The sequence below is a fragment of the Lontra canadensis genome, unplaced genomic scaffold (genome assembly GCF_010015895.1).
Source record: "Lontra canadensis isolate GAN:19392208 unplaced genomic scaffold, GSC_riverotter_1.0 scaffold14, whole genome shotgun sequence".
In the NCBI taxonomy this organism is placed as follows: domain Eukaryota; kingdom Metazoa; phylum Chordata; class Mammalia; order Carnivora; family Mustelidae; genus Lontra; species Lontra canadensis.
Window position 1 is genome coordinate 3,211,574 of NW_022631008.1, and position 15,963 is coordinate 3,227,536.

The following is a 15,963-nucleotide window of genomic DNA, read 5'->3' on the forward strand; positions in this document are numbered from 1 at the left end:
CAGCAGGCAGAGAGAGAAGCAGGCTTCCTGACAAGCAGGAAGCCCGATGTGGGACTTGGTCCCAGGACCCTGGGATCATGACCCGAGCCAAAGGCAGATGCTTAACCAAGTGAGCCACCTAGGTGCTCTGGATATTGTGATTTTCAAACTGAGTAATCATGGTCCATTATGTCATTTAATTTTATAATTTATAAAATTTCATTTATAAAATCAAATTTACGAGGCCACTATTTTCTTATAAGATAGATTGGCTTCTTGGTAATTGTTAAACCTTTCTAAAGTACTTAGAATCATCAGAAAATATAATAATTCTTTCCTTCTTCAGGTAGCAAAATCTGGCTAGAAGCTCATCAAAACTGTCTCCTGTTCTTCCTGCATACTAACTAAACTACATTTCCTGGCCTCCCTGAATCTAGCAGGGCCCAGTTACTAGTTCTTGCCTTTAGAATGCTGAATGCTGTGGTGACAAGAACCTAAGATATGTGTCATTGGCTTAGTAGCTGGGTTTTGGATGGCAAGGTAAATGATACTGGAAGCTGGAGAAGTGGCAACCTATGTTTTGCAGTGACAAAACATTTACCAAATGGTCACCTACAATGGTTTATAAGGCAGATCACATGGCTACTGAGTCTGAGGTACTAAGAAAAATGGCAGGAGAGTTTCCAAGTGCTAGCTACTATTGGCTACTTTTGACAAGATAGTAAAAGAAAGATATAAACTCAAGATAAAAAAGCGTCAGTTTGTAAGAAAAAATCAAAGAGAACAGAGAGAATCTAGAAACTCAGTGCCTCTGTGGTTCACTCTCTGTGAACCTAACAGTAGGATTCAGCACTAAAAAATGCTATGAAAAACCAGGATTTCAAGAGACTTCTCAGTTGAAAAGAGTGACTCAGTCCTTTGACAAAGATCATATTAAAGGAGTCCTCTTCACACTTAAGATTATTGTTCCCCAAAATATATAGATAGCTGCAAATGAATTGAGAGGGGGAGGAAAAAAAGAGGACAAAAAAAGCAAAGACTTTAAGCAGATCTAAAACCTCTGTCTACCAAATTGACTTTAAATGTAGTTACCGGCACATGGGACTGACTGGAAACTAACAGATCAGAAGCCTACTAAACTTTCTTAAAGAACTGTAAAGACAAAGAAACTACAACTATGTTTAACAAACAAACAAACAATAAAGGCCAGAGACTTGTTTGGGAGCCTTAAAATCATCTGCAGGTAGGAAGTGGACTAAGAAAGGAATACATCCTCTATCATGCGCATAGGGTCCCCACAAAATCCATTTCAGTTGTGGCCGAGAGTATAAATATTGTTATAAGGCCTTTCCAGTGGGTTTCAAGGCTGCATTACTGATTGCTGTATTTTCCTCACATTTTTCCCTTCTGAACAGGAGTATTTGTTGCAACTTCACAATTATATATTGGGTGGGAGTGAGGAAGTAGAGAACTTATGTTTTAATTCCCTGACTAGTAGACAACGAGAAGCCACATTCACACCTGGTGAAGACTGTACTTCACCTGAAAATCCTGGTCTTTGAGATGGACACAGTTCTGAATGGGCCTTTGGGATAATGGGTATTTGTGCGAAGAAGAGTAAAATGGATATTTAGCTATTAGAAGGGTAGATTCTGGTAGATTCTAGATGCCTATCAGACTCATTTACTTTTCCTTCTAAGCATACAACCAAATCCCATTTCCCAGCCTCTTGGACCCTGTTAGCTAGATGTGTTGGTTCTTAACAACAGAATGTGAATTGAAGTGATATAATGCTTCTGTGTTGAGGGATTTAAAAGGAATTATGCTATCAACTGCTTTCCTTTCTTTATCAACTGGTTGGATAAGACCAGGACAACCTTAAAATCATGTGTTGATGAGAAAGCAGCCCAGGTCCCAAATGACTATGTGGAAAAGAATCCTATCCCAACCCCATGGACACACATGGGATTATGATGTGAACAAAAAGTACATTTTTGATGATGTTTAGCTACTAAAATTTTAGTAATCCTAGTAGCTAGGATTATATACTCTATAGTTTACTGAGGAGTTTTCAGGTATGTACACTGAAGTTTATACTATTGACATTTCTGTAATGATTGTTATGCCTTTAATGTAAGTATACTTGCTTGTTTTTAGACTTGAAACCTAAATGAAAAAATCTCTATTTATAATTCACATTAGTAAAATGATTCCACCTATGCCAACAAAGACACAAGATGTGTAAGCAAATCTCTTCATTAACACAAACACAGCCCCCCAAACAGCAGTAAGTGACGATATTCGGCCCTTTAAAACATACTAACTGGGTTCCTGGGTGGCTCAGTGGGTTAAAGCCTCTGCCTTTGGCTCAGGTCATGATCCCAGGGTCCTGGGATTGAGTCCCGAATCAGGCTCTCTGCTCAGCAGGGAGCCTGCTTCTCCCTCTCTCTCTGCCTGCCTCTCTGCCTACTTGTGATCTCTGTCTGTCAAATAAATAAACAAAATCTTAAAAAAAGAAAGAAACAAATAAACAAAAACCCTTACTAACTAGTGCTGCAGATCAATGGAAGAATATTAGACTCAGCATTTCAACACATGGCCTTAGCCTAAGCTTCACTGCCTCCTTGTCTCCATACAAAACAGAAACAGGATGAGAAAGCACAAGTGGATTTACAAGGTGAGGATGTAGTAGAAGGAGGGACTCACACTGTGTCTGCTGAAAACACAAATGGACGAGTGAACACATGAAGGAATAACAGGCTTCTCACAGAAATATTTCATGGCAATCAAAGATCTGACAGTGTAAGTGGTTAAGCACACGGATTTCCTGTGTTTCCTAGTTAGAATCACAGGATCTTGAGCAATTTCTCTCACTTCTTTGTTTTGGTGGGATAGGGGGAGGAGCAGAGGGAATGGGAGAGGGAATCTCAAGCAGACTTTATGCCCAGCCTGGAGCCCAACGCCAGGCTCCATCTCACCACCCTGAGATCATGACCTGAGCCAAAATCAAGAGTTGGACGCTTAACTGACTGAGCCACCCAGGCGCCCCTATTTGACTCATTAAGCCTCAGTTTTCTTATCTATGAAATGGAGATCGTAATAAAATATAGCTCACAGAGTTGCTGTAAGAGTACATGAAACCTGCACAGAACTCTAACCCCCAGTAAGCGTGTGGTAGAAACGTTAGCTACTATCACCACCACCACCTCCCCCGCCATCTTCTGATTCCTGGGACAGCTCCACCACTAAACTGGTTCACCTGTTTCATCACTTGAATGGTGCAGATAAAGAGGCCTGACCACTGTGTTATAAGGATCACGTGAAATGATGGCTGTGACACAAATGCAAAGTTACTGTGATGTGCTACTCTGTGTGCTGCAGAATGACAGCGAGGTCCCACGAGCTTCCATTAAAATGTACTGAAGCCTGCTGCTCTGGTGACCAAAAAACACTTACCCTGTAAAACGACGGTTGGTCAGTGACTAAGTACAAAACTCAGTGGTTTATAAAGAAGCAAATCTAGCATGAATTCATGGTCTCTCTCACTGGTCAAATCAACTGCCCTGAGCTATTTAAAGCTGAAAGGATTTTAATTTTCAGACTACTTAAAAAATGGCCTTTTTTTTTAGTCACATCTATTTAAAATACAATTTTTAAATTTTAGCATCAGAAGAATTTTGTAAAGTAAGAACTACTAAGAAGAAGAGAGCACAGACTCACAGGTAGACTCATATAAGCTACTTATTAATCATTCACTAGGAAGGAATATGTAAAAGAAATGACTCTAAAGTTTCCAGTTAACAAAACAATAAACAAACAATGGAATGGCACAATCCATTCCAGAAAACCTCATACCTGACAGGTTGTAAATCAAAACCACTACCACCAAAGGAATCTATTCGGATAGGTTTCATCAGCTCCTCTATAGTGGGCAGATCTAAGAGGAAAAAAAGTTAAAAGAGCAACCCAAAAAAACACGTGAATTGCCTAATTTAATGTCTAATACCACTAAAATTACATTTTTTTTTTCTGACAGAGTTAACGAAATGGCATATACAGTAAACCATTTCCCACTATAAACTTACCTGTACCAAGAAAATCTCCTTTAATTTATATTTGAAATATATCTGTATCTATTAATATATCTAACTATATCAGTACCAAAGATATATGTATAGGTGTGTCCATACATGCACACATATTTGTTAAATATATTTTAGCTGATTCCAAAATACTGTTCTCTACTTAAAAAATAACTTTAGTATATACACGAGGAAAAGCATAAAATAAATGTGAAAACACTTAGGTGATTTCCGAATTTGGCCAAAGCACACTGAAGGAGGAATTGAAATTTTATCCCATATTCAGCTCTAACTTCAGAGTGAAACCACTGATTCCCAAATTCCATTTTAACAAACCCTTTAAGTTAAATTCAGAGACTGAGAAACAGTCCCTACAGCAAACCACACTGAAATTATACTGCACTAGACACTGTTTGGAGAGGGTCTCAAATTAACTTTTACCAGATTCTGTAGTAGAGATGTTTTTAGAGGACTCTTCATTTTCTTGAGGATAATCTTTCACTGAGCTCTTGATATTTTCCATGGCATTACTGTCAGTTCTTTGCTCGTCTGCATCTCCCAAAGAATGGGCTACATGACAATAAGCCTGATGGAGAGCTTCAATGTCACTATTGCTTTGTCCATAAGAAACACCTGTTGGAATAAATGTCATCTCCGGTATAATCATACAAATACATTAAAGATATAAAACACCAATATCATCCCTTGATGTGTCTGGAATGGAGAATGAGGCTGGTGGGACAACAGCAACATTACACAGTTAGGTACGAACGTTGCTAATATGCAGCTACAGCTTAACAGCACAAAATCAGGGCAGGCTCAATAACTCTTTAGCAAGTTGAGATGTGTCCCGACACAGGAAGAGTTAATAAACTCTGACTCCACTAGCTATTGCCTTCTCTTCCTACCACCCATAACCAAGCCCGTTACACTGGATAGAACTATACCCAAATTTCCTAAGCTGACAAAATCTTTCAAGGATTCTGTCTCCCTTACCAGTACCACTCTCTCTCACTCTTGCCTTCTGTCTCTGCTTCCCAGTGCCACCAAGTATCCTGTAGTCTGCATTCCTTCTTCTGAAATTCACTCCTCTAATTTTGTGATCCAGTATGTGTTCCAATACGCTGTGAATGCTACTAAATCAAAAGAAATTTTCTAATAGTCAAATCTAGCCATCTTTAATTCTCTCCAACCCTGTGGCTCATCTCCATCTTCACTCTTCTTTTTTAAACTATTTATTTATTTATTTCTGAGCTCGCTGATTTCATCAAGACCCTTAGCTCAACTATTACCCATATGATTGTGACACCCAAATCTATGTCTTTGTCCTTACTTCTTCTCTGAATATTAAACTTACTGACATCTATACTATTCTATAAGTAAATCAAATCTAACATGTCCCCAACTGAATTAATTATACTCCCCAATAAAACTTGTTCTACTATAAGTATTTTAGCTAATGGCATCACTGTTCACCTAGTCATCTAAAATAGAATACCTGATGTCATGGTTCATTCTTCCTTCCCTAATAACCTTCTCCTCCTCCCACCAACTAATAAATAAATTGTGGAAAAAATAATTTGAAGACTCTAATGACAATAATGATTTAAAAATTTATAGGTATTTTTCTTATTTGTTTTGACCCTTTCATTACTAACACTGGAATTTTCAAAATTAGAGAAAAAGATAAAAGAGTCATAGAAGAGTAGCAAAAAAGAGAAATGAGATAAGTAATCTCCTTTTCTGTTAATACCTAGGGTTAATTAGTTAATGCTTAAGAATAAAATAGTAGCTATAGCCTCATCAATAAATGGCTGACTTCTCTACCTTTTACATGACAAAGAGAGGATTCTATGTAGCTATTTAATATATTAGTACAAGTCCAAAGCTCCCTAATTTTTCTACTTTAGGGCATCCAGAAGTGTCAAATCCTACACTGCAGAGGCAAGGATCTGGCTGTGAAGCAATACTGTCCTCCTGTGAATGATCCACTCATACAGCCGTAGCACAAAATGGTACCTGCCCAGGGGAGAAATGAAAATAAGCAAAAGGCTGGATCTGACTCTCGTTTGTTCAGTCACCATCCCATCTAATACAATAAAGCACCAAGAATTTCAAAAGGGATACCTTTTTAAAAAGATGATCTTTGACAATATATCACCTAAACTGACGCTGCTTAATACTTAAAGAAACATTATATATTAAAAAAACACCACAAAACAACCATCTGATTTTTCGATTCTTAAATGAAGTTCACATGCTGATTTGAAGACTACCAATTGTATGTTTCAAATAGCAGGTAAACTCAATACCCCACAGCTAATGAGTATTTATAGTGTATGCCTTCAAGTTTTTTATTATATTTTCTACAATTAACAGAGGATTGCTATAAATAATAGTGAAATACTGCTTATTGAGTATTAACAATATACTAGGCATTATACATTATTGGAGTTGACCGACACAAGGCCTCATTTAAAAGATGAGGAAACAGGCTTAGAGGCATTAATTGTCCATTGTCAAATAGCTGATAACTAGCAAAGGTGGGACTATGAGTCCAAAGCTATATATGACAATCAGATCACACTTACTATCTTCCAGTAATAACAATCAAATTATTTCAGAGTCAAGAGCATTTAAGAAATAAGACCAGAAGGAACCCTCCTACACTGCTGGTGGGAATGCAAGCTGGTGCAGCCACTCTGGAAAACAGTATGGAACTTCCTCAGAAAGTTGAAAATAGAGCTATGCTATGACCCAGCAATCGCACTACTGGGTATTTACCTAAAGATACAAATGTAGTGATCCAAAGGGGCATGTGCACCTGCCTGTTTATAGCAGCAATGTTCACAATAGCCAAACTACAGAAAGAATCTAGATGTCTATCAACAGAAGAATGGATAAAGAAGATGTGGTATGTATGTATGTGTGTGTGTGTGTGTACACACACACACACACACACACACACACACACACACAGAGAGAAATACTATGCAGCCATCAAAAAACTGAAATCCTGCCATTTGCAATGACGTGGATGGAACTAGAGGATATTATGCTACGCAAAATAAATCAATCAGAGAAAGACAATTATCATATAATCTCTCTGATATGAGGAATTTGAGAGACAAGGCAAGGGGCTGTGGGGAGTAGGGAGGGAGAAAATGAAACAAGAAGGACCAGGGAGGGAAATAAACCATAAGAGACTCTTAATCTCAGGGTTGCTGGGAGTTGGGGCGGGGAGGGATAGGGTGGCTGGGTGATGGACATTGGGAAGAGTATGTGCTATGGTGAGTGCTGTGAATTATGTAAGACTGATGATTCACAAACCTGTACCCCTGGGGCAAATAATACATTATATGTTTTAAATTAACATATAATACATTATATGTTAATTTTTAAAAAGGGGGGGGAAGAAGGGGAAAAAAATAAGGCCAGAAAAACTACAGCTTTATATAACTGCTTGAATCATCTCTATAAAAGAGTTTTTTCATTCATCAATATATTTTTTTTCTTATAACCTATGGCAATGGTTTTCATACTGTATTTTAATTTTACAAAATCATAGTTTCTCAGAGAAAATCATGGGTTCTACAAATGTTTGAGTGAAATTTCATTTTAAATCATGCTTTAAGGGGTGCCTGGGTGGCTCAGTGGTTTAAAGCCTCTGACTTCGGCTCTGGTCATGATCCCAAGGTCCTGGGATTGAGCCCCACATCGGGCTCTCTGCACAGCAGGGAGCCTGCTTCCTCCTCACACTCTCTCTCTCTCTCTCTCTGCCTACTTGTGATCTCTATCTGCCAAATAAATAAAATCTTTTTAAAATAAACAAACAAATAAATAAATAAATAAATCATGCTTTAAAACAAAAATAGAAATTAATCTGCAACTCAACTATGTCATTTAGGTTACTATAATATTTTGAAAACCATCAGAGTGGTAACTTCTGCCTCCTGCTTTGTTTCCACGCACATCTTTGAATGCAGCTTCTCTGACCATCCTGTATGTATATGAATTTCCTATAAACGTATCACTGATTAGAAAAGCTGGAACTCTGTATTGGTCTTTTACAAGAATTTGTGTTGGCTGACTGAAAACTGTGCACGTAGGGTGACTATCATAGCACACACGTGATGTGTACTTGAACAGCAGTAATACTGAAGAACATGTGCTCAGCACATGCTTTCATCACCGCAAAGATTCAACTGGGTAATAACAACTAAATGAATAACATGACTTGATGGGAAAATTCTGCTGTAATTTTTTTACTTTTATAGTTACATTTTTAAATCCAAGTGGATGAAATAAGACAGTGGTGACTTGTGGAACAGCAGCGACTAGAAACAAGATCTTGGGTGGACTTTGTGGTTATGATCATGCTTTGTTTTTTGATCTGGCTGCTGGTTACATGGGTGTGTTCAGCATATGAAAATGCATCAGGTTGTGATGCATGAACTTTCTGTGGGTATATTATACTTCTATATATATATATATTATTTATTATATTGAATATTGAAGTATATTATACTTCAATAAAAAAGTAATTAGAAATAAAAAATAAAATAAAAATAAAATGCAAGCAGATGTTTAGAGTTGGTTAGTGATTTATCATTTCTGCTGCTCTTTTGTTCCAAGTGTCTGGATTGGTTTAATTGACCACACTGGCCAATTCAGACCTGCAAAGCAAGCTGGTTAAAAAGTTCTCAACTATTTATGTAGTAAAGCAAGACCATTTTAATATTATACAGCAAAAATAAAATACACAAACATATCAGAAGTCTGATGATGATACAAGAATATAACAAATGTCTAAAACTTCTGATTTTAAAAGTTTCAAAAGACCATTATGGTTCTCACCAACTTTACAAGTAAATGTCATAAATGTAAATGTTTATATTTATACTGATAAAATACCATATTTATCTACACAGAGAGTACTACATGAGATTTCATTTGGAGGGAAGGATTCCACTGCTTTAACAGATTGAAAAAGCGTTATCTTAAAGATCTTTATAACCTTTTGAAAAGTCTAGACAGTCCAAGGCATTTTGGAATTTTGGAATGTGATTTCGCTTTCTCCTACATAGAGGGAACAATGGAAAAGCAAAGTCAGTCTGAAATCTCATTTCTCCTACACGTTCCAAATTTAACCGAATACTCTGGAGGGGCAGAGAAAATTAATATTCACCTATAGTACTACACTTTGTAGCATTTTTCATTCATTAACAAGTCTTTATTAAAAATACACTTTACTTGACCTACTAGCATTCAGTGTCACCAAGGCAAGTTTAGATTACTTAAATTGTTAACAACAGGAAAAAATGTGGGATTAAAATTTTATTGCTGGGCTGCCTGGAAGGCTCAGTTAAGCATCTGACTCTTGATTTCAGCTTAAGTTATGATCTCAGGGTCCTGAGATAGAGCCCCGCACTGAGCTCTGCACTGCGCACAGAGGCTGCTTAAGATTCTCTCTCTCCGTCTCCCTCAGCAGCCCCCCACCAAAATTTTTTTTAATGTTGATATAGTAGTTATATATTATTATATATTATAGGTATTTCTCTAGAAATAAAGTCAACTAGTCTTAAATTGTTACATATTTAGAGAACAGCCACTTTTCCACCTTTACCTGTTCCTGTCATTTCATTATCAGCCATTTCTGGCAGGGCCTTCGGCTTAGCTGCTTGATCTTGTTCATCAAGGTTGACGTCTGCAACAGAGTCTAAGGAATCAAGCAGCACCACTAGAACGATATTTAAAAAAAAAAAAAATTAGAGGAAAAGGAGAAATTTATACGTTTCCTTCAATTTAATACTTTAATCAAATACAAGCTATATAAAAACAACAAATATTTCCATGTAAGGAGCATATAATCATATATATGTAATAACCATGATTACATTAACATGTATAACTATGCTGATATATAGGTCAAATGAATGTACATTTACATGTGGAATGCAAAGGGCCTGTGAAAAGTAACAAAAAAGAAATATTCTCCCCCCCTCAACTTTACTGAGGTATAGTTGACAATTAAAAACTGTATATATTTTAGGTATACAATTCGATGTTTTCGTATGTGTACACACTTTGAAATACTGACTATAATCGAGCTAATTAACATATTCATTACCCTACCTTTTAGTTAGGTGCCTTTTGTGTATGTGTGTGGTGAGAATACACATTTCCCCTCTTATCAAATGTCAAGTATATAATATTGTTAACTATAACCATATTGTTGTCCATTAGCTCTGAGAACTTAATTATCTTGTATAACTGAAACTTTATACTCCTTAACTAACATCTCCCCAAATCCCCCTCCCCTAGTCCCTGGTAACCATCATTCTACTCTCTTGTTTCTACAAGGTTAACATTTTTAGATACCACATATAAGTGAGCTCATGCATGGGTGAACAAGATTAATACTATCTTGGACACAACTCCTGCCATAAGTGTTCTATGACCTGAAACCTTCCTGAGCATGGCAACCAACCAACATTCTTTCCTTTTCCTTAACCACATCCTTAAATACACTCTTGGGGCATAGCGTCCTTGATCTGCCTTAGAGATAGGACTATGACCCACATGTATTCTTAAACATTCTCCCCTTATGTGGTCCCTCAGCAGTACTCCCAGCCTCTAGGGCTATATAGACGTCCGAAGAGAGGGGGGGTTACAGAGATCTGTACATCTTATGGTGCACAAAACATGCTTCTGCCTGTAAGTTCCCTTAATAATCCATTTATTGTCAAGCTGGACTTGTTGGCCTTTTCCTTCAGCCTTAGGACTCCTTTGGCCTTTGAAGTTTGATTTGCATATACCTTCCTTTCACAGAACAAAGCCATATCTGTCTTTCTGCATCTGGCTTAATTCACTTAGCATGATGTCCTCCATAGTATAATATTATATGTACTACATTTTCTTTATCATTCATCTGTCAATGGCATTTAGGTTGTATAAGTATCTTGGCTTTTGTAAATAATACTTCAGTGAACACAGGAGTACAGATATCTCTTTGAAATATATATCCAGAAGTGGGATTACTAAATCATACGGTAGCTCCATTTTAAATTATTTTCAGAAACCTCCATATGGTTTTCCATAGTGGCTGCACCCATTTTACATTCCATCAACAGTGTACAAAAGTTTCCTTCTCTCCATGTCCTCACAAACATTTTTTTTTTTGACTTTTTGATAAAAAGCCAATCTGACAGGTAGGAGGGGGATATCTCATTTGATTTGCATTTTCCTGATTAGTGAAGTAAAGCACCTTTACATGTGTTTGTTGGCCATTAGTATGTCTTCTTTTGAAAAATGTCTATTTAGGTCTTATGCTCAGTTTTAATTGGGTTACCTTGTCTTTGCTATTGAGTTGCAGGAGTTCTTTATATATTTTGGATATCAACTCCTTATCAGAAATACAGTTTACAAATATTTTCTCCCATCTATAGGTTGCCCTTTCACCCTTTTCATTGTTTCCTTTACTAGACAGCATTTTAGTTTGATGCAATTCCATTTGTCTATTTTTGCTTTTGTTGCCTGTGTTTTGGGGTCATACTTAAAAAATTATTCCGTAGTGCAATGCCAAGAGGCTTTTTCCCTATGTTTTCTTCTAGTTATTTTATAGCTTCAGGTTTTATATTTAAGTCTTTGGTCCATCCTGGGTTTGTATGTGGGGTGAGATAAGGGTCTAACTTCATTCTTCTTCATGTGTCTCATTTTTAAATACCATATACAGGCATAACTCAGAGATACTGCACATTTAATTCCAGATCACTGAAATAAAGCAAATATTGCAATAAAGCCGGATTTTTTTTTTTTTTTGGTTTCTCAGTGCATGTAAAAGCTATATTTACACTAAAGTGTTGTCTATTAGGTGTGCAATAGCATTACACCTATAATAGTGTCCATACCTCAGTTTAAAAATACTTTATTGCTAAAAAATAGCAACTATCACGTGAGTTTTCAGCAGGTTGTAATCTTTTTGCTGTTGGAGTCTTTCCTCAATGTTGATGGTTGCTGACTGATCAAAGTGGTGGTTGCTAAATGTGGGAGTGGCTGTAACACTTTCTTAGAGTAAGGACAATGAAGCTTCTTACATCAATTGGCTCTTCCTTTCACAAATGACTTCTCTGTAGCATACAATGCTGCTTGATAGCACTTTACCCACAGAATTTCTTTCAAAATTGGAGTTGCTCCTCTCAAACTTTGCTGCTTGATCAACTAAGCTTATAGAATATTCTAGATCCTCGGTTGTCATTTCAACAGTGTTCATGGAATCTTCACCAGGAGATTCCATTTCAAGAAACCACCTTCCTTGCTCATCCATAAGAGGCTCATCCTTTCAAGTTTGACCATAAGGTTGCAGCAATTCAGTCCCATCTTCAGACTCCATTGCTAATTTTAGTTCTCTCTTGCTATTTCTATCACATCTGCAGTTACTTCCCCCACTAAAATCTTGAACCCCTCCAAGTCATTCATGTGGGCTGGAATCAACTTCTTCCAAACTCTTATTCATGCTGATATTTTAACATCTTCCTGTAAATCATGAATGTTCTTAATGACATCCAGAATGGTGAATCCTTTCCAGAAGGTTTCAATTTACTTAACCCAGATCCATCAGAGGAATCATTATCTAGCACAATGAAATAAATTTCTTAAATAATAAGACTTGAAACTCAAAATTACTCTGATCCATGGGCTGCAGAATGGATGTTGTATTATGAAACACAAGCATGAAAACAACATCAATCTCATCATACTTCTCTATGAGAACTCTTGGATGACCAAATCTATCATGGCCTATCTCGATTTTCAACATGCCTTCCTCACTAAGCTTCATCATTTCTAACTTCTGATTTAAACCGAGAGACATGTGACTCTTCCTTTTACTCAAACACTTAGAATCACTATTGGGTTCATAACTGGCCTAATTTCAATATTGTTGTGTCTTGGGTAATAGGACGCCTGAGGAGAGGGAGAGAGATGGGGTAACAGCCGGTCAGTGGAGCAGGCAGAACACAACACTTACAAGAATAACATCAGAGATCACTAATCACAGATCACTAGAACAAATAATGAAAAAGTCTGAAAAATCCCATGAGTTAACCAAAATGTAACAAAGAGACATGAAGTCAGCAAATGCTGTTGGAAAAATGGCACAGACAGGCTGGCTTGATGCAGGGCTGCCACCAACTTTCAGTTTGTAAAAAACCCAGTATCTGTGAAGACAATAAAGCAATATGCAATAAAACAAGGTTTGCCTATATTAAGGAGACCATCCTTTCTTCATTGTATATTCTTGGCCCCCTCGTTGAAGATCAGTTGACCAACAGATGTGTATATTTATTTCTAGGCTCTCTATTCAATAGTCTCAATGGTTTCATATGTCTGTTTTTATGCCAATACCATACTGTTCTGATTTCTACAACTTTGTAATATATTTTCAAATCAGGGAAGGTGATACCTCCAAGCATTGCTCTTTCTCATGCTTGCTTTGGCTATTTGGAGTCTTTTGTGGTTCCCTATAAATTTTATAATGGAATGCCACTAGGATTTTGATAGGGGTTACCTTAGTAGACTTGTAGATCTCTTTAGGTAATATGGACATTTTAACAGTATTAATTCTTCCAATTCACAAGCACAGGATGTCTTTCCATTTATCTGTGTCTTCTTCATCAATGTTACCAATTTCCACAGTAAAACTCTTTCACTCCGTAAATTACACTTTCTACTGTCAATTAACGTCTTTTTTTTTGGTTAGCTTTATTGAGGTATAATTGACAAATAAAATTTTAATATATTTAATGTGGACATGACAATTTATGTATACACTGTGGATTCCTATAACTGAGTTAGTTAATGCATGTATAACCTCACTTTTTTTTTTCTGGAAACACTTAAGTTCTACTCTCTTAGCAAGTGTCAATTATATAATAGTTACAACTGTACTGACTAGGTTATATAGATTCTCAGACTTTATCTTATAACTGAAAGTCTGGACTTATTAACCTCCCCGATTTTCCCCACCCCTCAGTCCCTGGCAACCATCATTCTACTCTGTTTCTGAGTCCAACTTTTGTTTTTAGATTCCACCTATAAGTGATACCATGCAATATTCAGCTTTCTCTGTCTTGCTATTTCACTTAGCTGAATTCATGTATGTTGTTGCAAATAGCAAGATCTCCTTTAAGGCTGAATAATATTCCGTTAGTATATACATGTCATATTTCCATTCATCCACTGACAGACATTTAGGTTGTTTCCATATGTTGGCTATTACAAATAATGCTGTAATGGGAATAGAGACATCTCTCTGAGATAATGACTTCATTTTCCTTGTATATATATGTATATATACATATATATACACACACATACAGAAGTGGCATTGTTGGATTATGTAATAGTTTTACTCTTAATTTCTCGAGGAGTCTTCATACTGTTTCCCATTGTGGCTATACCAGTTTGTATTTTCACCAACAGCAAACAAGAGTTCCCTTTACTCCACATTTTCACCAGCATCTTACCATTTTGATAACAGCCATCTTGGAAGGTGTGAGGTGATATCTTACTATGGTTTTTAATGGCATTTCCCTGATGATTATTGAAGTTAAGTGTTTTTTTATGTGCCTATTGGTCATTATTGGCTATTAAGTTATATGAGTTCCTTTTATGTTTTGGCTATCAATCCTGTATTGGGTATGTAGTTTACAAATATGTTCTCTCAGTCCCCAGAATGCTTTTCATTTTGCTCACAGTGTCCCATGCTGTGCAGAAGCTTTTTAGTTTGATACAATCCCACTTGTTTATTTTGGCTTTAATTGTCTTTGCTTTTGATGTGAAATCTAAAAAACTGCCACCAAGACTAGTGTAAAAGAGCTAACCCCAGAGGTCTTCTTCAACGAGTTGTATGGTTTTAGGTCTTATGTACAAGTGTTTAATCCATTTTGCGTTCAATTTTGTGTGTGGGGTTAGTTAGATAGGGGTCTAGTTCCATCTTTTGCATGTGGCTATCCAGTTTTCCAAACATGAATTATTGAAGAAACTATTCCTTTCCTGTGTGTTCTCTGTGCCATTATCAATAACTAATTGGGCATAAATGCATAGGTTTATTTCTGGACTCTCCACTGATCCATGAGTTTTTTTTAAATGCCAATACCATGGTATTTTGATTATTGTAGCTTTGTAATACATTTGAAATCAGGAAGTGGGATGCCTCCAGCTTTGTTCTTTCTTTCCAAGATTGTTTTGGAAAAAAACAATCCTATTTAGGGTCTTTTGTGGTTCCCTGTGAACTTTAGGATTGTTTTCTCTACTTCTATGAAAAATACCTTTTGAATCTGATATGGATTCCAATAAATCTGTAGATCACTTGAGGTAGTACAGACATTTTAACATTAATCCTTCCAACCAATCAGCACAGACTATCTTCTCACTTATTTGTGTATTCAATTTCTTTTATCAATATTTTATAGTTTCAAGTGTACATTTCTTTTACTTCCTTAATCTATTCCTAAATAATTTTATTCTTCTTCATGTTATTATAAATGGGATCACTTGCTTTCTTGTGGTTTTCTTTTCTTGAGGTGTCTTTGTCCGGTTTTGGTTATCAGGGTTAATGCTGGCCTCATAGAATGAGGTTGAAGAATTCCCTCTTCTGTTTTTTGGAAGATTTTAAGAAGGACTGGTATGAATTCATCTTTGAACGTTTGATAGAATTTACCATAATGTTATCTAATCCTAGTCTTTTAAAAAGCAAATATTCTTACATATCACAGGAACTGAATTCAAGACAGGCATAAGGTATACACTGCTGAGAAAAATCGGTGGATTTTAATTCATTAGAGATATTTAAAAACAAAGGAAGACAGTAACTTTTCCAGAATTATTTAGATATAATTTG

The 15,963-nt window shown here is 36.5% G+C and overlaps 1 protein-coding gene across 4 annotated transcripts in view; it reads right to left on the bottom strand.

The window, feature by feature from the left end:
* CEP162 (centrosomal protein 162) overlaps positions 1-15,963 on the bottom strand; it is a 109,355-nt gene that overhangs the window by 59,083 nt on the left and 34,309 nt on the right. For 3 of the 4 annotated variants that reach the window (XM_032858049.1, XM_032858047.1, XM_032858050.1), the window contains exons 9-11: positions 9,682-9,801; positions 4,503-4,694; positions 3,835-3,916 (exon numbers count right to left, since the gene is read on the bottom strand). In XM_032858049.1, the coding sequence (XP_032713940.1) occupies positions 3,835-3,916; positions 4,503-4,694; positions 9,682-9,801 (394 nt within the window). The remainder of the gene's footprint in view (positions 1-3,834; positions 3,917-4,502; positions 4,695-9,681; positions 9,802-15,963) is intronic. The other variant, XM_032858048.1, reaches the window with a different exon arrangement.